We start from the raw sequence: 25,764 nt of genomic DNA, 5'->3' as shown, positions 1-25,764 counted from the left end.
CCCTGCAGCCTTGATGGAGCACCTTGTATGCTCTGAAATCTTGGGACTGTTATGGCATGACACCATTTTCTCTACCAACTGTACAAACCTGGAACCTCAAAGAAAATGAACACACTCAAAACTGTTCTTGGTCATAAAAACTTTTATTTCATAAAAACAATGTAAAGCTACTTAATTTTGTTAATAATTGTCTCTGATATAACATGCTCAAAAAGATCAACTGTTAAAGTCAAAAGCTAATGTTGCCTAGAATCAGCTATACTGTCAGACTCTTCTGGTCATACAAAAGATGATTTGATGTAAATACCCATGTGTGTGAAAGAATATCATTTACACTGTACCACTGATTGGTGTTAAAAAGTCACATGATCACAAAACAGATTGGTGATTGTGTTTAAAAGTCACATGATCACAAAACAGATTGGTGATTGGTGTTTAAAAGTCACATGATCACAAAACAGATTCGTGATTGGTATTAAAAAGTCACATGATCGCAAAAGAGAATATCATACCTTGAACTTTCCCACTGATTAATTTCTTGCAAATTGGAAAGTTTTTTGTTTGCCTGGTGGTACGTGTTCAGAAAAGTCGTCAGCAAAAATGAAAAGTAATAGATGATAAATATATTTCCAAATAAACATTACCACATGACAAACATTTCTTATCCATGGCATTATCTATATTCATGTATGTGAAGGCAGTGATACTGATAGTGATTTGAAGAGGCAGTGTTTGAAATGGCAGTGATGTACACATCTATCTCACAGGAAGGGAGACGTGACTGGCATATTGACTGCAATCGTCTCAATTGGAATAAGAGAGGATGTTGGTATGTGAGCTTCATAAACTTGCAGAAAGGAGACATTAAACATATGCAAAAATGGCAGTGATATGGATACATACGGTGGGAAGTGGAAACAGATATTAAGTTTGTGATTTCTGGAAGATAAAAAATTTTAGGGAGACTGTCCTGATGAGTAGTGGTTAAAAGATTGGAAAGTTTGTGATTGGGTGTGCCAAGATAGAGTTATGCTAGGCTTTTGTGTAAATGGGGTGACACCTTGACTGTTACTATGTCTGCAAGTTCTTTTAAAATCTCAATACACCTTGGGGGAGATGTTAGCTCATCAAGAAAAATTTATGGATTGAGTATCACTTTTCTTCTCAGCTTGCAATATTTCCTAGAAAGTCTAAGTTTACAAAAACATCTTGTGTGATAGCTTGTTTCTGCGTTATTCTTTTTTCCGGGTAGTGTACAGGAAATGTGACGGATCAACTGTTTCTGGCTACTGAAAACTTTTTAGGTCATGTGATGACAGATGACGTAATGTAATGATTGTTCAGAAACAGACGCAGGAGAACTCAAAAGTATATTAGTACATAAAAGAAAAGAACATTGTTCAGACAGCTTTGAAATGTGCAAACAAAATGGCACATCTACCCCAGGACACCACACTTTGGTAATGGAGCATAAAAATTGATATACAAACTTAAGTAGAACATCCAATACTGATAGCAGCATTTCAATATGAGGTTTACATTACAGGTGTATCAAATCTACATTAAATCATATCATAGAAAATTAATATACGAATAATAAGTTTCTTTGACATATTAAGAATCATTTAATATGGTTGATAGCTGAAGTAAAATCAAATGAATATGTTTGTCATGGCAAGTCTTTTTACAATATATTGTGAAACCACATCGAACAAGATTAGTTTGGTAAACATGTTGCACGGAAAGTGTGAACTCTTATGGGTCCTTCAGAGTAGCCAGGGCCAGATGTAGACTTATCAGACACTGTGCAATGAAAGTCGATGTCACCGTTTTTTTATCATTGCTTCTGAGCTGTTTAGATGAAAAATCGTGTATCATCAACTGTTTTGTTCCACTATAGCCATCCATATCTCAATTTGGCTGTAGACATTGAAAATTTTCAGCTGCTCTGCTTAGCAGGATTTAGCTTGTCATTGGAAGATGAAAACAAACAGATAGCGACTAATATGTAATTTCTTGCATGCATTGAAATATACATGTCAAACGTGTTTACATATAAAGAGTTAAAGCAGATATTTGACTGCTGAAAACAGGATGTCGTTCTTAATAACAACTTTGAACACGTGAGCAAAATAACCAAACATGTGTGAAACTGTGTTCTCCACAGCATGGAAAAAACATAGGATGTGGTTGATTTACATAACAATGCATAATTAGCATATTTTTGTTGTGAAAAGGTATTCTTTTGTATAGTTATCAACATATGAATAGATTGCTTAAAAAAGGGTTGGCACATCCCATAAAATGCTCTTGTGCAGAACCTGTTCAAAGATAACAACTTTGTGTTTAAAGGTATACAGTCACCTGTAATCGAGATATGCCCATATATGTTCAAAGGGGTTTTCTTTTGTATTCAAAATACCCATGTGAGGGCGCTGTTTTTAAAAAGCGGCCACCCGCCTAAAATCTGTTATTGGTTAGATTTTCTCTTTCCATGGTAACTGTGACAAAATTGGAACAGGTGACAGTATACCTTTAATATCAATACCAACATCAGACCAGCAAAATCATGGTAACTGATATTGTGGGGCAGATAGTTGTAATTCAGGTTCTGATTTACCCAATACTTTCTGCCTGGGATATTATTTCTTTCAGCATGTCATCCACTTCGCTGTTCACTTTAATGTCCGTCCCTTGTTCTAAATCAGGAACCACCAGCATCAATAACTTACACACGGATGCCCGCAAATTGCAAAGGCTGGCCAGACTCTCCGTCGACTTCTTCTCCCACTCCTTCACCGACTCCTGAGACTTCTTCAGCGACTCTTGGCATTCTTGAAGATTTTTCTGGCACTCCTGCAGGTCATCTTGGCTCGCCTTCAAGTTTTTCTCCGCCTCTACCTTCTCGCGTTTGCTGCTCGACAGCATATCTGTGTATTTCTTGACCATAGCCTCGGTTTCATCTTTGTGTTCCTTCAGTTGCTTTTCCAAAGTTTCTTTAAGATGGTCATCTCCCTTGGCAAGAGTTCCTTGCAGCGCTTCCTTCTCTGCCAGGGTATCCCTCAATTCCTTCTGCACAGTTTCAGTGATTTCCTTGAGGCTTTCCATGTTAGCCTTGGCTTTGCCGATCTCTTCCTTGTGTTTAAGTTCCGCCAGGTTCCTTTCCTTCTCGAGCTCTTCCATCTGCTGTTTAAGTTTGCTGATGTTTGAGGTTTTGTCGGCCAGCACCGCCCGGAAACCTTTGATTTTCTGGTTCAGCTCTTCATCAGCGTTCGCTGTTTTGTCTTGTACATTAGATGATCCACTCGGGGGGTTTTCTCTTGATCTGAGATGTTTGGAGACTGACGTGTCATTCTGGTTTTCTAGCGGCCTCTTGTATCTGTAATTCAAAGACGCGGGACTTTGTTGAAGAAATCAAGTGCCCATCATGATTATTCAAATTTATCACTCAGTCAAAGCGATGCCGTGAGAATTCAAAAACTCCTGCCCAGTGTATGCAAATGGCGGCGTCATCAGAAATCAGCCTATTAGGCGAGCGGCCAATTCAAGAAAAGTGGCTTAGTTTTCGAGTTTAATGGACCCGCCGTACCCAAAGCTATGCGATACCTCATTTTAAAGCTTATTTTGTCTACTTTTCGAAAATGCCTGCTGTACTGTCAAAATCTGGCAGCGTTACCATTGAAACGGGCCTTAAACAAAGTGCATTAAATTCAACGTTTTTAACCATGTCTGCAATTCTTGATGGAATGGATTTGGTTTGAGTTACCAATTTGCTTTTGTGTGTTATATTATCATCCATACTGTAAAACAGAGTATTAATTATGAAATATGTTTGCATAATTACTATGTCACGTGACCTTAAAACTGTTAAAATATATCTAACTCTAAATACGCGTGCGTGAGAGCGATATCGTCTTTAAATATGTTGAAACTGACCCATTCTACAGCTTGCAGTTGTAATTACATCTTTATAGTTCTATATTTAACTTCTCGACACCGCATCTCATAACTTTCTGTCACGTGACCATTCATGCACCCAAATATTTAGTGCGCGTTTGCTTTGAAGATGCGCGCGTGCTGAACAGCTGAATCACACAGCCGGCTAAGGCAAACACAGTCTCCTTTATTTTGCGTGCTTTCAAGATTTGTCGCTAAAAATAAATACAATGTATCAAAGAACCTTTTGTTCTCGCTATTTTACGCGGGAAACCAGAGTATAAAAAGAGCAATTTTTCAGGTTGAGCCCAGTTGCAAGCTTGGCTTTTCAGGTGATACTTCGAGTTTCCCCTGTGCTGTACGCATCGACCCTTCTTTCTCGCGGGTATTTTACGCGGGAAACCAGAGCATAAAAGGAGCAATATTTCAGGTTGAGTCCAGTTGATAGTTGTCAGCTTGGCGTTTTCAGGTGACGCTCTGTGCGCATCGAAACTGAATGCACTCTAAAATCTCCAAAGTTCACTTGACGATTTGACATTGCTTATCATAGACAACAGTCATGGCATCCAGCGAAAGTTTAGGGGAGAGCCCCTTAAAACTTGCTCCAAAACGGCGTAGATTCTCTACTAACTTTGCACGGTGTGTGATTTGCCAGCAAAGTCAAAATGAGAGTCTCAGTTTAGCAACACCAAAGGGAATAACTAGTTTCTTCCATGCTGCTGAGGTTAGAAGAGATGATGTGTTCATCCGCTTACGAGAAAAATTTCCAGACTTAGATAATGCGGAAATAAGATATCATAGAAAATGTTTGCATTCGTATGTCAGCAAGAGAAATCTATCTTTTCAAAAGTGTGCAGGGGAAGGTGAGCATGACGCACATGGTTCAGGGAACTTTTCTGATAAAATTTGCACTCCAGATATGGTATCAGGCAGATGTAACAGATCAACAGTTGAAAGTACTGACTTTTCCAAATGTATAGTATGCCAAAAAGTATACCATAAAAAGGATAAAAAATTGCATAAAATAGAAACTTTTGAAAGGGGTGAAAATCTGAAAAGAGCTGCAGAAAGTCGGGGAGATTTAAAAATGCTTCATAGAATTCAGCATGAAGATTTAAACCGGTAACTCTCGGTAGGGCCCTACCGAGAAAAATCGATAAAAATGGGCGGAGCAAAACATAACTAATATGGTATCTTTGTGAACAAAAAGTAGCAAATTAAAACAGCTGGTTGAACACCTCCAAAAATAGAACGTGCACGCCACATAATGTAAACATTGACTGCACGGTGACTTTACGTATACTATTTTCACCCAATTTTACGGTTTACTTTCCATACGATACATCCACTCATTTCCCCCATAGGTTTGTCTTGAACATAGACTTTTTCCGAAGTCTTACTGGAGCAGAGGTTCGGCGCGGCGTCGCCTCGGATTTGTACAAACCGTGATGACGTTGCCAGGCGATCGATCGACACCCCTATGCGTCATGGTATACGTTTTCTGTCCGAAACGAAGCGTTTGTCATTGTATTCTGCGCGTTTTTGAATGATTCAACATAATGCATATCATGGCAGTGGCAATAGCTATCCGCATCTTTGTATACGGGTAAACGATGCAGAAATCCAACGAGTAGTTTTTCTGCCACGGGATCTATTATCGGAGTTTTCCTCGGCTCAGTCAGTCATAGTGTACATCACTCTTGCAGGGAGTCTTGATTGCAGAGTCGTATTTGCCTTGATAATGAAGCACTGTTTTGTCCAAACGCCGTCCTAGAAATGCCGCATTTCAGGAAAGAACGGGAAAAAATCAAAACAGTTCTGAAAGAACAGCAAATTCGCCTACTAGATCATCACTAGATGTCCAAATTTATCGAGTGTGATTATTTCAACGTTGGACATTTACCACAATGCTCAACGGCCGAGTCGTCTACCAAATTTTGTAGAGCTTTTGTCAATACAAACAATCCTTTCCTCATTCTACCTTAGTTTAGCGAGGCAGGGCTGTGTCTCCATTATAAAACGTAGTTTTCCACAGTTCTCGGATGGTAGTTGTAGTTTCCTTTTCAAAATTTCGTTGTCTGATGAACTCGGCGCTGTCGCGGATGGAGGGTACCGACGACTATTCCCACGGCTTCGATTACAAGTTTTATGGTGACCGAAATGAAATGTGGTGTGTCTTATGATTATTTCAAAAAGCTTCTGAAAAATACTTATTTTAGAAATCAAACCTGTTAATATTTAATCACCTAAAATAAAATCAGAATAAAGTGATCGCATGATCTCTCGGAGTATTCATTTCAATGTTCATCCCTCCTTATAAAATAGTGAGTTCTAGTATTTCGCTACTTTGAACGATCCCGCCAAAATCGAGTGCACTTGCACTTCTACTCTCTCCACGCAGTCGCGATACTAGTTCATTACAAACGCGTGGTAGTCAGAGTCAGACTGCTAATCACACTATGTCAACTGGCTTTATGAAGATAGCGGTCACTGATGAGCACTAGAGGTAGCCTCGGGAATTTTCTTTGCCAGGAATGAATTGGAGCTAGCTGTGATGGGGATCGAGCGCGGACATTTGAGTGCAACTGATGTGACTGATTGGTACGGTGACCTCAGCTGCCGCCGGCCGACGACGTTTGTCAACTCGACGTCTGCTCAGCATAAGTGACCCAGCAGTGACGACCGAATATGCCGAAGGCGATAGCAGGCGTCAAAAAAAATCCCGGTTTTGTCAGCACATTGGATTCTGGAGGCTACTTGTTTTGTGTTACATAGGCATGCACGGCTTTAGATCGGGAAAGAAAATGTATATCACTTTACAGCTAAGCGTAAGCGATAGTTACGCATACAACAGTACGTTGACTCGAGGGTAAAACTTGAAATTTGAAAAGAAGACAGAAGATATACAGACAGTGTAGACAAAGTGAGAGATCATGCCAGAATTTGTGCTGGTACTTGCCCGTGGTCTCAACCGTACTTTATGTCGGGCATAAATGACAGTATAGGCCTTCCTGTCTGTAAAATGTACGGCTCAGGTAGGCCACATAAATGAAAACGGTCCTTTTCAGGACCAACAAATTTTCCAAAAAGAGAACTACCTAATCAAATGTGTTTGCATGTATTTATTATACACAGTGTGTGTGCGTTTGTATCTTTCGGTACGCTCCGAGTATTTGGTGTTTTCCCCCGCGTTGAACAATAAACGCTACGTACGTAAAAAGTAAACAACGTATCGCTCATGACTCATTTGCAATTTGCATATCATGTCAATCATGCAGATTCAAACTGAACATCGAACGTTATACCGGCGATATTACCGGCAAGTATTTTATCCTTTTCCTGGTTCCAGACGTCATTTCAAATTTGATTTCGTCAGAAACCAAGTATATTGTGCTCCAAATACTTATACACATATCCCTCAATTTCCAAGAAAAAAATTAATCGGTAGATTTCTAAATTAACGGTTTTTATAGACGACGTCCAGAGCGTACCGAGTACGTTTGAATATCCCACCATTATGACCACTCTCGTAGGTTCTCGCGCTTTTATACGGGAGTTGGGGCTTTAATCGCAAAAGATGTCGTATATCATGTTGGATGTCTGTCGACATATATCGGTAAGAGAAACATCAAAGCATCTGTTGCATCGACGGATGCAGAGACCGATCATTACCAAACTGCCTTTGACATGTTAATCGGCGAAATTAACGAGGATCTTCTCATCAAAGGGAAGTCACTGCTACTTTCAAACCTTTTAGAAAGGTTTAAAGAGCTGTTGTCAAATGAAATGAATGCAGGCCACTACACAAGTTCCAAATTAAAAAATAGACTAACGAAACATTATGGTGACGCAATTGCCATTCAGTCCCAACAGGGGCAAGGGATGTCAAATATAGTAATTAGCAGCAAAATTACACTTGCGGATGCTATCAGAGCAGCGAATGAGTTAAAACGAGATTTAAAAAATGAAAAATCCAAAGAAAGAAGTCATTCATTCATGGACGGAAGCCTAATAAATCCCACTTCTATTTTGTACGATGCAGCAACAATTTTGAGGGGTGAAATATCTGACATACAAAATGTAAATGAGTATCCCACTCCTGATGGTGTCAGTATACAAACTTCAATTAATCTCATACCAAAAAATCTATACCGTTTGATACTTTGGCTCATAGATAAAAAAGCATATGAGTCAGCAAACCCGGATTACAAGACATCGGGTGATGTCAATAGAAAGTGCGTCTCAATTGCTGAATGTATTTTATTTGGAAATGGAATTAATCTCACTCCTCAACATGTGGGTCTTGCAGTACAACTCCACAATGATTTTGGATCTAAAGCATTAATTGATATTTTACATGCCTATGGGTTTTCAATTAGTTATGACGAACTTCGACGTTTCATGACAAGTGCAGCTGAGCAAGAGATAAACAGGATTAAAGAAGGTGTTTACGTTCCAAGTGAAATAATTCCCATTCAATCAGGTGGAAATTTAGTCCATGAAGGAGATGATAATATTGATATAAATGCAGAAACTATTGATGGAAAGAACACCTTTCACTCGATGGCCCGTGTTGTTTTTCAACAGCAATGTGTACCCCAAATAAAGTATCTACTCCCATCAGTCGAGGCCAGTACAAATCCCTACATATGTCAGATGACATAACAAATCTTATGCAATGCGAAACATTCAGAAAACCAAACACTCGTCCTGAACCTCCACGGTATACGGACCCGGTCAAGAAAATCGCTTTATGCACAGTAAATACACCCGTTTCGGTACGTGACCTTTCCTGGCTTCTATTAAGATTTTTCCCAGAAATGTGTTACCTCTCCCCGTTGAACTTGATTTTAATGATAACCAAGTTGTGCCATTTTGGACTGGCTTTAATGCTATGATCAGTGAGAAAAAAGAAAGCTTTACAGCAGTTGCTTACGCTCCTGTAATCGATTCAAACCTGCAGATATGGCAACTATTTATACTACTATGATAAAGTGCAGACAAATGTGCTTACAACTCGGACAAAGTGTGTCCATTCAAACTATGGATCAGCAGCTATATGCTATAGCTCAACAGGTTAAGTGGAGCAAACCAGATATTTTTAAGATGCACCATGTACGTTTAGGTGGGTTCCACGCCCTCTGCAGTTTCATTGCAGCAATTGGGCGACTGTGGGGAGATGGTGGTCTTGGCGATCTTTTAGTGGACTCTGGCGTTTATGCTGGTTCAACTGTAAATCTCATGCTTGCCGGGAAACAGTTCAAGCGGGCGGTTAGAGGGTTGTCTCTTGCATATGAGGCACTAAACCAGATTTTTTTCACTGCCTTTTTTGAGTGGTGTGAGCGTGAACGGTATCTGCAAACTATCCCAAACGAAGTTTGGCAACAGTTGGCTTGTGTACAAGTAACATTGACTGAAGGTGATCAAAATGACAGTCTTACTGCAGTCAAAACACTCGATGCTTCAGTACTGAAGTATATTGTGCCACTTCTAATTAAATTTAAAGAATTTGGCGGAGTACATTCTCCAACTTTCAAATACTGGGATATGTTTCTCGATGCCGCACACATCATGCTCTTAAACATAAGAGCAGAACGAGAAGGTAATTGGGTTTTACATTTGCACACAGTGGCAGCAATGTTACCTTATTTCTTCTGTACAAATAGGACAAATTATTCGCGTTGGATGCCAGCATACATTTTAGAAATGCTTGAAATACCAAAGACTATTCAGTCAGCATTTGAAGACGGGCAATTTAGTGTTCGAGAAATTGCTGGCCGATTTAATGGTATTTGGAGTGACATGGGAACCGAAAAAACAGTTATAAGAGATTCAAAAGTGAAGGGGGAATTGTGGGTTTGACACGCAAGAAATCAGCCTTGATGAGATGGTCCTTAACTCGCCATATTACGGCAAGATATTCGATAGCAATGAAATACAGGGCTGGAATGACAATTGTAGAGAACAATAAACATAGGCAGACACAACCAGCTGCTATGAAACAAGATGAAGATCACGTTCAAACGTTGGTCAATCACTTGAAGGATAACATGAAAAATCCTTTTGAGATTAGTGATGATGCATGCTCAGATATTCTGATTAATATATCCACGGGTATGCATGCCTCTGAGGATGTAAAAAAATCCCTGCTCAATGCTACTGAAATGGGTAACCGCAGGATGGAGGTATTTATCAATTCTGCATTCTCTGAAATGAAAATGGTAGTTTTATGCTCCAATAAGTCGGTCACAACTTAAAACATTTAGTGACATGTCAAAGAAAACAAAAATCAAGCAGCAAGGGCATATAAAGAATGCGAACATCAGTTCTGAACTAGTCTTTCGCCGTGCTCTAACAATTGCGAATTGTCGGGATGATGTTACTCTGGATAATATCCTAAGTCATCCTATTGGACCAGTTCCAGTCTCTCTTTTCCACGAAGATGGTACAATGAGAAAATGTACAAAAGCGGAACTTGGTCAGAAGCTCGAAGAGACTGTTATAAGTCAAGAAACGCTTCCAACTATAGAAAAATGTTCAACTATATACATTCGCGATGCAATGGCTATTATTCAAATGATTAAAGGTAATAATTTGGAAACATTTGACGACCTTGGCGCTGCCTATTTGAGGCAGTTAATCACTTGTTTTGATAGGGCTATAACAGTTGTTGATGTTTTTGATAGATACGATGTTCAGGACTCAGTCAAAAGTGGGGAGAGAGCACGCAGGACTTGTGGTGTTGAGGGTGCCAGGCAGTACAATGTAATTGGTGGACGTTCAATTCCCCCTTGGAATAAGTTTCTTGCTGTTCCTGAAAATAAACAATCTCTCACCAAATTCCTGTGTGGCTACTTAGTTAACCATGCCCCATTGCAATTTAGTCTCCATCCAGAATGGAAATTGTACTTGCTGGAGGTTTTGCAGATGGGAAAGAAACAAATGTGTTACAGCAAATGGTGTTTATGAAATGCACGATATGTATAGCACTCAGGAAGAAGCCGATACACGTATGCTACTACATGCCATAAATACTATTTTCGTAAATGAGACTGGTAAAATGGTAGAGCGTGTCATAATCAAATCCCCCGATACAGATGTTTTAGTTTTAGCAGTACATTACTTTCCTGAAATCCAACATCTCAAAGAACTATGGATAGAAAAAGGTGTCACCACTTCTGTTCGAAATACACATAGATTCGTACCTGTTCACGAGATTTGTCAGACTGTGCCTGTTACCTTTTCTCAAATCCTGCCTGCAGTGCACTCACTAACAGGCTGTGACTCAACATCCTCTTTTCTGGGTATCGGGAAGAAGTCTGTTATTAATGCCATGAAATCAAATGGCTTCGAAGATTTTCAAAACCTCCTTTCGCTACAAGAAAGCGATGTAGAGATTGCAGTAAAAGCGTCCCGCACCTTAATAGCTATTCTGTACGACCCAAAACAAAAAGAAAAGATGTCGCATCACAATTTAAACAAGTTGCGAGTGAAATTGGCGACAAAAAGGGAGGCTTCACTGTCAAAGTTGCCTCCGTGTGAAGCTAGCTTCAAACAGCACGTACTTAGAGCAATGTGGCAAACTAAAATTTGGACATCCGCACATGTAAGCATGCCTGATTTAGGAACACCAACTGATTGTGGGTGGCAGAGAACTGACCTAAAATTGTCCCGGGTTTATTTTGAAGGTCCAACGGCTTCTGAGATCATCAAAGACTTGATATGCTCATGCCACGGCAGGAACCGGTGCATAGCTGTGTGTGCATGCCACCAAAATAACCTACCTTGCACAGATTTGTGTACCTGCCAGGCTAATGTTGAAACATGTGGCAATACTTTAACACATGAATTTGAGGTCAAAAGTGAAGATTAATATAAAATAAGAACCTTAATATTTCACAATGTGTGATTACTGTGCATAATTTACCATTAAAAGTATGTAGATTCTGTCATAATACCTCTGAATTTATTTTTAACTACATAAATTTGTGTTTCTAAATCAGCGCAATAGTTATACTAGCTCAAGCCCATTCGGGCTTAATCGGCCCATTTTGGTTTAATTAGCACATCATTTGATTAATTTAATTTACATATTTTGCTGATTTATTTATTTAATATTTAGGTTCGGTATCTTTATATCTGAATGCAACCTATATAGTTACTTAAATGGTTGGTAAGCCGGGGTTATCACCATTGCACGCACGGCCGAAAGACAAAGCCAATGTTGAATAATATTTTCAATCCTTTTGTTTACTATTTGTGTATTAAAGTCATGCTGTTTTCAATTTGTGCGTGCTTTTTATGTTTTAGGAGATTAATTTGAATTTCAAACTGTTAAACTTGCAAATTCTGTTTTTAAATTGTAATAGTAAAGGGTTAATGAATCCAGACAATGACGGTTATCGAACGATGTTACTGTTTTGAAATACGGAAGAGTTAAAATCTTCTTATTTCGGCGGGAAAATGTCGCAAACGGTCACGTGACTTGTAGCTTACTGCAGAATGGCACAGTATACTTGTAGATAGACTCAAGTCAGTTATTACTTTAACTTTTAGACGGTGTTTAGGGCGTTATATCAGTCCCTGACCATAAATCGTAATTATTAGGTGTACTTTGTTTGAAGCCGGTTACCATGGTTACGCTGCCAGATTTTGACAATACAGCAGGCATTTTCGAAAAGTAGACAAAACAAGCTTTCAAATGAGGTATGACATAGCTTTGGGTACGGTGGGTCTATTAAACCGATTTTTCAGCTGTCCTGGCCGCTCACCTATATAGTGCACCTACGGTCCTGTAACTTCCCTTTTAAGTGAGATCAACATCTACAATTCAAATGACACGTTAAAAAGTCCTTGATATTAAAAAAGTGATGATAAGAGAAAATTTACCCAATTCTTGGGTCAACAACCGTCGACCTGCCCTTTTTGCCATCTTTGTCTTCCAGCTTGATTATTGCCTGTGATACCATCAACATGATTTCATTGACATTCTGCCAATCCAATGTGGTGAGTTGAAACTCCTTGCCTGAAATATAGGGGTCATAGTTGAAAAATTTTCTATAAACATCACATTCAAACTTCAAAAGTCAATGAGAAAGATGGGCCTAAGATTATGAATAAAGTCATATCTGAGTGTACATAGTTGTACTGAAGCAGATATAGCATGATTTTTCTCACATGTCCAAAAAGCGCTGTTCACAGTTACAGGTTGTTACCGGTACTAGATATAGCTACAGGCGTACGACATCAGAGACTGCAGCTTAAAATGCAGAAAAATTTAGTCAGTGTTGCATGTGGCTATTGTTGCATCTTGTAGTCTGAGCTATAAACATGTCCTTTAGTGCTCAGTGTACCATAAGCAATTGTACTTTTGTCTTCCTTGCATGTGCAATTTCTGGAAGTGTAATTTAGTTAAATGATAGTTCCAGGACTGGTGTACCCCGTATGCAATGTAAAGATTACGAATTTCTCTGTTCATTGTGAAGTTGCTATATCTTAATGAATATTTGATTCTAGGAATACCTTTCATGAGATACAGCAGTAAATAGATATAAGAAACTGTGCACAAATATGGCAGACATATTTCAAAATATGTCCAAAATTTCTACAAAAGAACAAATTCTGCACAACAGCGTTCTGGATAGTGAGTGAAACATTGACATGGGCAATGGCGATTTCCATTTTAGAGATGACGCTGACGTATTCAGACAAAGATTTATTTGGTCAGTTAATTGTGGACAGGTACCTGGTGCAAGTACCCCTGGAAATATGAACGCAGCTTCATGTATTATTAGTGTACAGTGCTGGTATATCTGTAATTGCCCACTGCCATTTTACAATATTCTCTTGCCTTAGCAAAAACAAGTTGGTAGTACATAGCATGTCTTTCATTTTACAACACTTATGGACTCTTTGACCCAATTTAGGAAATTTGCAAATTTCTTTGTGCCAGCTGTATGTCTTTTCATGGGAGTAAAACAGAGCTATGATCGTGACTTAGTTTGGTTTAGAGGGCATACTATGTGTACTAAAATAGCTCAGTACTCACAGACATTAACGCTCTTCTCGATAGAAATCAGCACCTTCTTAATTTCCGCCTGCTTCTCAAGACTGTTGTCATCCAAGATCAACAAAATCCGCCTTTGGCTCTCTTCTAAGAAAAGACATGAACAAAAAAACACTGCTGTTAAGTACAACTTTTGTAGAGATTTCAAAAGCATGGTCCAATGAATATTTGAAATATATGTCTTATCAACATGGGTATTTAAGTTACAGAAGGACAGATATTAAGAGACACTAATTTTTACAATCTTTTCTGATCTGCTAATTGCAGGGGCTCATGGGTAAGAAAAATGCACACCTTCATATTTTTTTGGAAATCAAAAATTCTATTTTTTCCCCATAGACTTAACACAGAGGTGGCAGCCATTTTGAATTTCAAAAATCGGTAAATGAAATGTTACATAAATTTGTTTCTCTGGCGCCAAACTTTGCACGGTGACCCCTGATTTTTCCTCTTGATTTGGTAAGAGAATGGTTAAAAACGTTTCCATAGGGACAGCTTGAGCAAAAGTTTAACTCTTTCACTTTCAAGGCGCACGCTACCTCAATTAGGTAACAGTTTGAAAATACTGTTAAAAAAATCTCGATCAAAGTCACATTAACCAACTTACCTTTACTTCTCGGATCGTACCATGCACCTCTGTTGTAGTCCATTTCACAGGAGCAGATTTTCTGAATCTCCTTGGTTTTTTTCTGTGTTGTTTGGATGAGGAGGGTATGCAGAGCGCATTTGGTGACGACGGAGTACTCAATCTGGATCAGGTCACTGGGCCTCAGTTTTACACATCTGCGATCTAGAACCAAAGGATTGGCTGCATGGCTTTTATTACTCTTACATGTAACTAACCACTGTGCTAACATACAATAACAACCTACTGGTGATACAACCAGTATCCAGCTTGTCAACTCAGCCCATACCTGTATGAACTGTATTGTTATTGTTGACAATGAAATCTGGTCCAGACTTACAGAATTCAAATGTAAACAGTAACACTGCATTTTACACGTATAGACGCTAAGTTGATAAGCTAAATAGTGTTTTCCGAGTAGAATAAGAAGTTAGAGTTTATATAAACAATAACAATAATGAAAAAAAATTATCAAAAGTTAGCATTACTGGCCCTTTAATAAAGCGAACGTCAAAATGAACCGGAGACCAACTTTGATAAGCCCCTATCAATTTCCCTCGCAATCTTCCAATACCCCTTTGAAAACACCGAGGTACTTTGGTCAGTAAACATACACTGTGCCTGCTGTGCTATCTCCATTCGATCTCCCTATGCAAGCTTCTGCATGGATCAAACCATTTTGCGCCAGTTTACAGCTATGGCTGTTTGATATCAGTGTATTCAACGAAGCTCATGGCACACATGTTATATACCACAAAACAATGGGACGCTGGAGTTCCTGAGACAGAATCGTTAGGAAAATGACATGTTTTTCCAGTACTTTCTTGATCCTTTGACCCTGCCCACCCCCGTCACCTAAATAGTATAGTTCATTACACAGTAACGTCCGCCATTGTTTATTTTCATTCACGGACCACGATGTTAGTTTTCATTCTCTGGACATGAAGTTTCTTAGTTTGAAGCAATTATCCTTTCATCTGTGAAGAGTTTTTACTGGTGACTATTACAATTTTCACTGCTATGTTGTTGTTTTCACAAGATGCAGACTGCTTTTCCGTGCAGTCAATCATCGACAGTTTCTCTACTCTCTATGTAGTCCATGGCATGAGTCAATAAATGCCAGTTCACAGTGAACTATGCTGTTGATCGGCACATGACGTCCTCATGTCAAGTTTTAGGATTTTTTTGATGCTGAAATTTCACCAAAATGCCATTTCTGTATCCAGAGATTGTGTAATCAGTTTGATTTAAAACAGCGATATAAACACAGTGTCAGTTAATCTCTGAAATTTTGGCTGAGTTTTGCTGTCTTATCTATGGTTGTCGATCAGTATGTGCACTGCATTAGGTCCAGTATAGAGAGACCCAGATGTAATCAGTGTATGCCAGTTCATAAAATCGTGAGAATATTTTTGTCTCTGTCGACGTCAATTTGCCTTACAATGGATTTTTGGGCAAGAAAGACCATCATAGAAAAATGGTTGACAGGCGTTTCCCAAACCAGTATCGCCACAGAAATGCATTGCATGCTCAGCACTGTGAACGATGTCATAATGAAATACTGGAGAACTGGGCATTTCCACGAGTATAAGTTCACCGGCCGGCCGAGAGTCAAATCAGGGCCTCACTCAGTACAACGACATTGTCTGTCACTAGATATACCAACTGGCTGTATCTCAGTCGTTCCGAGTGAATGTTTCTAATTTTACCGTGGAACTCAACTTGTACTTGAAACATTGCCATTGCCTATCCATGTGCTCTCACACTGACATTTGTTTACTTTGCAAGCTCATGGAATTTACTATTCAAGTTTGGGTAAAGTATGTCATGTGACATGACTGCATATGGGAAATACTTCACGATAACAGGATCAACACACGTAACAATGCAAAACAGGTTCTGTGAAAAATCGAGTTTGAAATTAATATTACAATTAAAGGTCTTAAAATCGCATGCTTTATTTCATTTCTTGTCAACCACTTTGGGCTTCAAAATGGTTTCTTCCGGAAAGGGAGCCAGAAATAGAAGGGAGATCGAATGGCAGTAACACAGCAGGCGCCTTGTATGTTTATTCAAATTATTGGCTGTTTATCAGCAACACTAACCAAAGTACATCGGTGTTTTCCAAGGGATATTGGAAGATTGCAGGGAAATTGATAGGGGCTTATCAAAGTTGATCTCCGGTTCATTTTGACGTTCGCATTAAGAAAGCAAAAAATACCGTCAAGGACACTATGTGCTCACATTCGGTTTGAATTGGTCCATTCGAGAAAAATTTAAACCAGGAAAAACAAGAATGACAAAAGTAAATAAGGTCTCCAACTTAGGTACTTGAGGTCATCTTTAGGAACATGCATATCAACTTCTATAGCAATGGGACAAGCAGATCCTAAATACATAAGCAAATGTCAACAACAAAAAACAGAGAAGGCTTGATAAAAAGAAAAGGTGGGAGTGGGCAAAAATTGCACAAGGGATCTGGTAAAAAAGTAATGCTACATCATCAATCTTCTAGACCCTACCCCCTCCTGAATATAAAATGTTCCACCCCTTGGTATTACATAAGACCAAATGACAGGAAGTACATTTACAACCTTGAATATTTTTTAATTAATGCCATGAGTGTTATCATTCTAATGTAAACAGCACTTAAGGTAGTAACAGATAGTGAAATGCCTTCCACTGTGGGCGGTGATTACAACATCTGGAATTATCCTGGATCCAAATTTCTCATCGGTTCTTGTACGTCTTACATAGAAAGGTTGCAAAAATTGGTCCAAAATGAAAACATAGGGCCATTGTCCCTGAAGCTACTATAGACATGGATACAAAATTAAGTATTTCCTGACTGTATGAAATTATCTCACTAAGGCCGCGTTCAAAAAAGTGGTGAGGGGGGGGCTGGAGGAATTCAGGGGGGGGGATTCGAAATTTTTGGGGTAGTCGAGGGGGGGGACGTGAAAGTTTTGCTCTGCCTATAGGGGGGGACCTGAAAATATTGTGACTCCCAACATTTTGATGTCGTCCAATGGTTCTAATGTTAGTAATAATTAAACAAAATCTAGAACCGTTTTGTTATATTTTATGTCTTTAATCTTAAAAAAGTCTAAAACTGTATGTTGAATGCCATTAAATTTTCGTAGAACAAGTTTGCCTTGTAATGGGGCAGGAGCTACAACTGTTTATAATTTTTCAATATTTCTATGCAATGTATCAAACACAGTTTCTTGGTTTCTCTCTACAGCATGCTGAAAAACACTATTCAGTTTGTCAACAAAGCCCGTTTGTCTAAATATTGGTGATAATTGAATGATGCAAATGCACGGTACACGTAGGCTGTGTTGGCAAGCTGAATACTGGATAGCTCAACATTCTGTAGGGAATAGAACAAGAACACAATTGTATAAACTGAACAAAAATGTTGTCAATATAAAAAGTTAATACAACAACTGCCCTGCTACTACATACTGGCAGTGAGAGTGATACATGTAGCTCTGACTCTGATGTAGTTTAAAAAGAGTTTCGGTCATAGGACACTCAATTGACAGTGAAACATACATCTACTTGTACACAAGATCCAGCCAGAGAGCAACACATAGAAGACTAGGGGACTAACAGTTACCATGGATTTTTGAATTCTGGCATATGAGAACAATAAAATATTAGAGAAAAAAGATGGGGTCACCATAATTGATCTTATACAAATATACGATGAAAAGTCAGTTTTTCTAAAATCACTTAAAATCAATATATAAAACCATTCATTTCAAGTTTATGCAGTAAATGAAATTTTCACATCTCATTGTACCAATAACACAAAAGTAAAACTTTGAATAGTAAAGACTCTAATTTAAATGGAAAAATGTGTGACTAAATGGAATCTTTTATTTTTTATCAAATTTGTCATTATTACACCCAAAATTTCTGAGATTAAAACATTAATTTCATGGAATATTTTAACTGTCCAATCCAATATTGTCAATTTTGTAAAACATTTTATAAGTGGCATCTAAGTTGTATATGTCTTGTACTTTTGAGAAAAAAATTTTGATAGGTCACTGTGCTCATTTTTTCACAATTTGGTTAAACGTAGCTAGGAATACATAATTTTCATACTCTCTCATGATTGTCATTTTGTGTGCTTTTCAGCTGGTGCCATTGAACTGGCCAGAGTTGGATAAACTCAAGTGGGCTTAGACTGAGAAATCCAAAAAGTTCACTGATGCATTTAAAAATGAATCAATTTAAGAACTTGCCCTAGGTATATGGCTCTACAACCTGCTGATAAGAGATAGTGTTGAACATTTGCGTGCAGAACGACACATTACATGTTTTTTTTACTCTGCGTGCATTCCTAATAAATATGCGGCTATATGGTAATTTGGGGGGGGGGGCTTGAAAATTTTTGAGGGTATTGAGGGGGGACTTGAAAATTTTTGAGGGTATTGAGGGGGGGACTTGAAAATTTTTGAGGGTATTGAGGGGGGGGATCTGAAAAAAAATAAGATTTCAATCGCGATTCCTCCAGCCCCCCCCCCCCCCCCCCCACCATTTTTTTTGAACGCAGCCTAAGGTCATCCTAGGGACATGTAAACCAAATATTAAAGCTGTCTGACCAGCAGTTTTGAAAAAACAAGCGGCTCAACAGTTGACAGAGCTCTGCTGTGTTATGTAGAGAATAACCTTTTGTGACACATGTATTGATGAAGAAGGTGGATATCTTTGATAGCTCATTTCAGGATGGCCTGACCAAAAATGGAAAAAATTCCGTAAAAATACAGATTTGCATATTTCATCAGACTATATTAGTCTATAATAGCAAATAAACGAGAGTTAATTACATTCTAATTAAAGTAAACAAGACTTGCTTAAATCAAGATTTACGTCATAAAAAAACAGCATATCTGTCAGGTTATAAAGAATCTTGAGCTGATTATCTTTTAATATCAGTATTTTCATCCTATTAACCAAGCACATTTTAACTTTCAAATTAACATTGTAAGTAAGTTCTGTCGAATAAGTTGAGACTGTACGTACTCAGAGAAAGCACACTGAAAAGACAAATGTTTGAAACTTAAGAAGTTCAAGGTCATCAAAAGCATAAGGAATCATGTTACACTTTCATTGCACTGTTTACACAGATTGCATAACTGCTATAAATAGCACATGAGGAATCTTACAGCCCAGCTTTACCATAAAAACCCTATCACTTTGACCACTCTTTTAATTGACCACTCTATTTTTTTCCTAAAAAAGTAATCTCATTTTATCCTTACCAAGTCAACCATAAATGGAAATTAGAACTTTCTCTATCTCTATTTATTTGACCACCCTATCATGACAAACTATTATGAGCAATTTCTTTAGCATGACATAAATGGTGGTTCAGAATATATCAAAGTTGGGATTCAGGAAAGTTGCCTTTACATGTTTTAATCCTCAATTCACTATGAACTGTCAAAAAAAGTTGAACTTTCTGATAATTCCACACTATAATTATTTTGGCTTTGATGATTTCTTAATTAATTCAATTATTTAAAATCATATTCATTATTTTTTTCTGGGTGAATTGAAAGGGTTTATACAGTACAAGAATTACATACAATGTAAGTCAAACTTTGACCAAAAATGACAAAAAAATTCCTTAAAAATACACATTTGCATATTTCATCAAAATTTGAACAAATCTAAGTTGGGTTATCCCTAGGGACCTGTATACCAAATAACAAAGCTGTCTGACCAGCGGTTATGAAGAAGAAGACTTTTTACCAAAAACACCTTTTTTGGCATTAATTTGCCTATTTTCAACAATATCAAAAAATTAAAAAAAATAGTTTCTCAAAATCATATTTTTCATCTACACAACAAATATCAAATCAGTAAGTACTGCGGTTCTCAAGATATTTGAGTGGACGGACGCCTCACAAACGGACATACATACAAACAAGGTACATACATACATAATTACATACATACATACAGACTGACGACGGACGGATACCCATCCCAATAGCTTCTATAGACTATAGTCTATAGTAGCTAAAAAATCACCTTAGCTTTGTTTTCTGGATCAAATTTTCCTACAAAATGATACCAAACATGACAAAATTATGTTCACAGCCTTCAAAGTTGCCTCACAACATATCCTGGGTTGGTGTAGGTCATTTAAGGTCACAAACTGAGAAAATTACCTGAAATATACAAATTTTGGGGTTTCCCATCACTTTGAGCAGAAAATTTATCTAATGGCATCTTTCGGGACTTTATACCAAATTACAAAGCTATCAAACAAGGGACTTTATACTAAATTACAAAGCTATCAAACAAGTAATTTTGAGATAAAGTTTTCTTGACCAAAAATGACAATATTGTCTTAAAAATACAAATTTGTATATTTCAGGACAATTTCAACATATCTAACTATTGTCATCTCTGTACGTCTGTGTACCAAATATGAAAGCTGCCTGTCCAGGGGTTTTAAAAAGGAAATACTGTTTAAGATTTTTTGACCAAAAATGACAAAATTGCTCAAAAATAATAATTTTCCTAATTTTGTCATAATTTCAACAAAGTAGAAAAGCAACACCCTTGCAAAGAGACAACCAAAATTTGAGAGCGATTGGGCTGGCAGTTTCAGAGAAGAAGAATTTTTACTGAAAATGAGAAAAATCACCAAAAAATTCAGCAAAAATACAAAATTAAGGATATTATCACAATATTTATAAAACTGTATAAGGTTCACCTAAGGTACTTGCACACAAATTTTCAAAGCAATCAAAAGAGCGGTTCTTGAGTTATTAATGCTTAAGCATTTTCACATTTTGTAAGCTCATTTGCATAATTTTGGCAACGCAGACTTCATTTGAACAAAATCCCATCTATAGCCCAGGATGCATCCACACACCAAATACCAAGCTGAAACGTGCAGCGGTTTGCGTGTTTTTGATGTTGACGGACATACTGTACGTACATACATACATACATACATACAGACACCATCGACTTCAGCCTATATGATAAACTCAAATTGGTATAACCAAATGTGAGCTAAAAATGAACTGCTTGTGTTTAAGTAAGAGTAATGTAGTAACTTGAGTAGGCAAACAAATGCTCACTTGTGCTTTGAACACGTTTGGATATATTGTAAATGTAGTGTGAAGTTGATTATGCCTCTAACTACCTATCAAATATTCAAATATCCTGATAGACCCATCCTTCAGAAAGCGGAAATGGCATTAAAGTGGGATTGGAACATGATAAACAGGAAGGGAAGTAATACTTTTGGTACTACAAGCAGGTCCATACTGTACGTAAGGATGCGTGTTAGTTTTGGAAAATATATTTGACCCTTCTCAAGATTTTTTTGTAAATGCTGTTAATAAATCAATCCAACCTCCACTTTTAACAGTCACGTAGAGTCTGATGGTTTCTTCACTAAAAGTGACACACTTCTCAGAAATGTCTTTGCGTTTGATCTCAAACGTGCCGATGCTGAACTTTCTCATGGAGAAGCTGATGCCCTTTGACGTGTCCACACCACTACTCATCTTTTAGCCACTTGCTCTTTTCCTGAAGATAAATGGGAAAAAATTCTTCTTTAATAAAAAGTGCAAAGAAGTGGTTGAAATGCTGAAATGAGACTAAAAAACTGTAAGAATGTCCAAATAAATGATAACTACATGTACGTACAAAGTGCATTATTACCCCCTACAAATTAATAGATCATTCAAAGCCAATACCAATACACATGACTATTTCAGAGACATCGGGTGGTAATTTTGTAAGGAAAGCTTCTATATATATGGTACCTTTGAATATTGATGCAATCAGGCCACTTAAAGAAAATTCTGTTTGCTGTCCTTGGATTTTATCAAAAATAATACTACACAACTGATTTTACCACAATTTGCTAGTCATCCAAAGCAAAGTATACCAAATTTTAAAATGATACTTTAACTAAAATTCAAAAAATTGCTCTAAAAAGAAAGAATCAATGAATGAAACTTTATTCAGTACACACATTTTTGTATAAGGTCATACATAACATTACGGAAAGCTCCATTAACTTAGGAATACCCGACTTCCTTAGAGGATCGATTTCACAGACCTGCCTTTCCTACAATGGCACTACAATGGCACCAGCTGGATTAGATAAACATAACAATGGAACATTCACACCTTGGGGATTAAAAGTCTTCTGTTTGTCACCCGAGTTGGTCAGGCAAGGACTCGGGTTTCAGATACAGTACCATGCAAGTTAATGCAGTCTTCCCCTAATGAGCTACATATTCTGTGGGCTACAATCTTGACCTTCTCATTTATGCAACTATATTAAACAAATTTAAACTTGCTGTTTTGATACAACAGATAAATGTTCTTTGATACAATAAGTTGACAGAATTTATTCATAACTGAAAGGTCAAAAATATTATATATCTGAACAATTTTTTCCAAAAAAGCTCCATATAATGGATAAATTAGTCATCCTCAACTTGACCACCATACCAAACAATTCTTTGCAATCATGGTGGTTTCATTATTTTCCATGAGCATTGCTCAAGATTACACAACTTGATAGTCTGAAGCAAAACAGTCCAGCCCTGAAAAACTCAAGTTTTTATGAATTACAGATAGATACTTCTGAAAACAAAAGCTAGTTTCAAGTCTAGGGCACTGTTGGGAGTCGATCTTTTTCAGCACAAATTGTGCCGCAAAAAGTTATTTTCCACACATTTAATATCTTTAGCATCATGCAATCCCCATACTTCAGCAGCATAATTTAAAACTGTCATTATCTTACAGTCAGCAACTTTCAGGACACTCTTTAGTGGAATATCACCAACATGTACGTTTAAAAAGTGGTATTTAAAAAAAATGCCTATGTCTTTTGATAGCCAAAGTTTTCTGGGCAACTACTTGATAAAATTAGATTGAGATATTTGTAGAATGAAGCCTTATGTCCGTCTGAATACCACTTATCAGTTGTTTTCAGATTACAAACATGCTCTTTTAAATACAACACTTTTAGTTTACGATAACTGGTGACCTTCATTGACCACTGTATGCAGTAGTCAGATAGCCTGATCTTTGTAAGCCCTTTTTGTAACCAGGTGTACACTGAATGTGCTCATGTGGTTTACAACAGGTTCATTAATAGTAGTAAGCTTCACAGAACAATCAGATATCTAACAGATCATTATATATAGCAGGTTTCCGTCATTTTTGAGTTATCTTGTAAACAGACAGACACACACACACACACATCGCTATGACACTAGCTCACACATGTGAACACGTCAGCTAAAAAGTAGTAAAATCATACAATTTGGAATACAAACACTGGATGAGTAGTCTGTTTTTAGTCCAGTTTCCCTGTTAACTGGGCCACCAGTCGTTTGCGGTTATTATGTAATCGTAAACAGAGGGTCAAAAGCCTGTGTGACATACTTTCCCACAACTTTGCTGTCTGCCCAAGACCAGGGTGTTTATTCGGTTAGGACCCTCCCTCAAAATGCTTATTTTGCATATACACCGCACAACAGACCATGCGGACCAGACCATGGTTGACCATTTCAAAGCGCCTGTTACATTATTCTTCATGATCACAAGCACGGCCTCTCCACAGGACAGTGTCACAGGTCACAAGCTTTCCAATCCTATGGAGATTATTCATTGATTGGAGCACAGCATATCATGCATATAGAGACTTTTGATATGCGCAAATCTAACTGGTTTTCCGACACATGTCCTACCTAAAGTAATGGAGTTCACAAAAGCGCTTCTTCGGAAATCCTTTCACGCAAACTGCTTTCCCCCGCAGCTATCGTGCTGGTTCCCTACGATGACCTTCAATCGCACTCAAAGTCCTTGTGCGACATGTGGAGAAGTGTTGATACTCCAAGCCAGGTCTAAGTGCAACACACTGCAATGTTCCCTCCGACTATGACGCTGTGCCTCATCCGGGCTACCAAACTTTATGCATAAATTAAGTAGGGAACAACCAATAGATTAGACGGGGTCAAATTACCGGTAGGATTTCTTTCTTGAAAGTTGGGGAGTCGATCCCTGTGATAAAATTTGTTCTAGTCTGTAAAAGGATTATGGAGGTGTCATAACCATTTGTTTTCGATTGAGTAGTGAGCAAATTCCCTAGCAAGATAATCTAGATCGTGGCATAGACTTTAAGCCCCCTTTCAGGCACTGGTCAGTTTCTTTTGGGGCGGGGGATTATTTTTTGCAGATATCGAAAGTGGCTGATCCCCTCTCCAACTTTCGAAAATAGGGTGAACCCCGACCCCCGACAAATGTAAAACATTCAGTCATTCTGTATTTTGGTAAAATCATTGACATGTAAGTTGTAAGATTAGATTTTCAAATTTCAAATTTTAAATAAAGTATTGCATGAGCTGTAAATGAATGACACACTTTGCATGCATAACCAGATGTCTGTAACTGTTATACATAAATTGATGTCAATCACTATTATCATCAAAGAGAGAACAGTGGGGATCACCATGTTTTTGAAATACTTAATAGGGGGGGGGCAGTGTGTTTTTGAGAGAACAGCAGTAAATCAAAAACTGAAAAACTGAAAAATGCAACTGAATGATGCAATTCGTGGCTGATAGGATGTATTTTAGGTAAGTATGATCCCGTGTTGTGATTCAAAATAAAGTTTGATTGTGTAAACTTTATTGACTCCACTGCCTTCAAATTGAATCTACACAAAGAGCAGATCAGAAAAATGTAAAGTTACTGTATGAAAATTTTAGTTCCTGATGGCCAAACAAACTTCACCAGATAGGAAAACAACTTCAAAACTATACTGTTTTAAAAAACCTGTATGTAGTAGTGGGTTTAGATTCTCTAACACCCCTCCCTGGCTGCATGGTGTGGCTATCTCCCGTCTGAGACATTTTAAGCTACTGTAGATTTATGAGCTGGCACAGAGTTGGCCTTCGGCACATTAATTTAACAGAATTTGAAACCACATATTCAAGCAAGATTAATTTTAAGACTCAGTCAATCTCCATAGAGATAAAATTTGATGGTTTCTCTGCATCTAAAGGTTTGTAATACAACGCAACTATAGGACACAAGACATAACTTTTACATTCATATAAAGCTGTACATTAAT

At 37.8% G+C, this 25,764-nt stretch overlaps 1 protein-coding gene across 1 annotated transcript; it reads right to left on the bottom strand.

Annotated features, from left to right (window-relative positions):
• Nucleotides 1–117: 117 nt before the first annotated feature.
• Nucleotides 118–24,584, bottom strand: LOC139142124 (DNA ligase 1-like). The gene is made up of 6 exons (XM_070711954.1): nucleotides 24,380–24,584; nucleotides 22,021–22,196; nucleotides 14,610–14,792; nucleotides 13,985–14,089; nucleotides 12,826–12,961; nucleotides 118–3,379 (listed from the first exon to the last, which is right to left on the bottom strand). Exons 2-6 carry the CDS (start codon nucleotides 22,172–22,174, stop codon nucleotides 2,617–2,619), a joined length of 1,341 nt encoding a protein of 446 aa, XP_070568055.1. The 5' UTR covers nucleotides 22,175–22,196; nucleotides 24,380–24,584; the 3' UTR covers nucleotides 118–2,616.
• Between the last annotated feature and the right edge of the window lie 1,180 nt (nucleotides 24,585–25,764).

This window comes from Ptychodera flava, chromosome 10 (assembly GCF_041260155.1).
Source record: "Ptychodera flava strain L36383 chromosome 10, AS_Pfla_20210202, whole genome shotgun sequence".
Lineage (NCBI taxonomy): Eukaryota > Metazoa > Hemichordata > Enteropneusta > Ptychoderidae > Ptychodera > Ptychodera flava.
The sequence above is the reverse complement of the archived record's forward strand: the minus strand, read 5'-3'. Positions and strand labels throughout refer to the sequence as shown.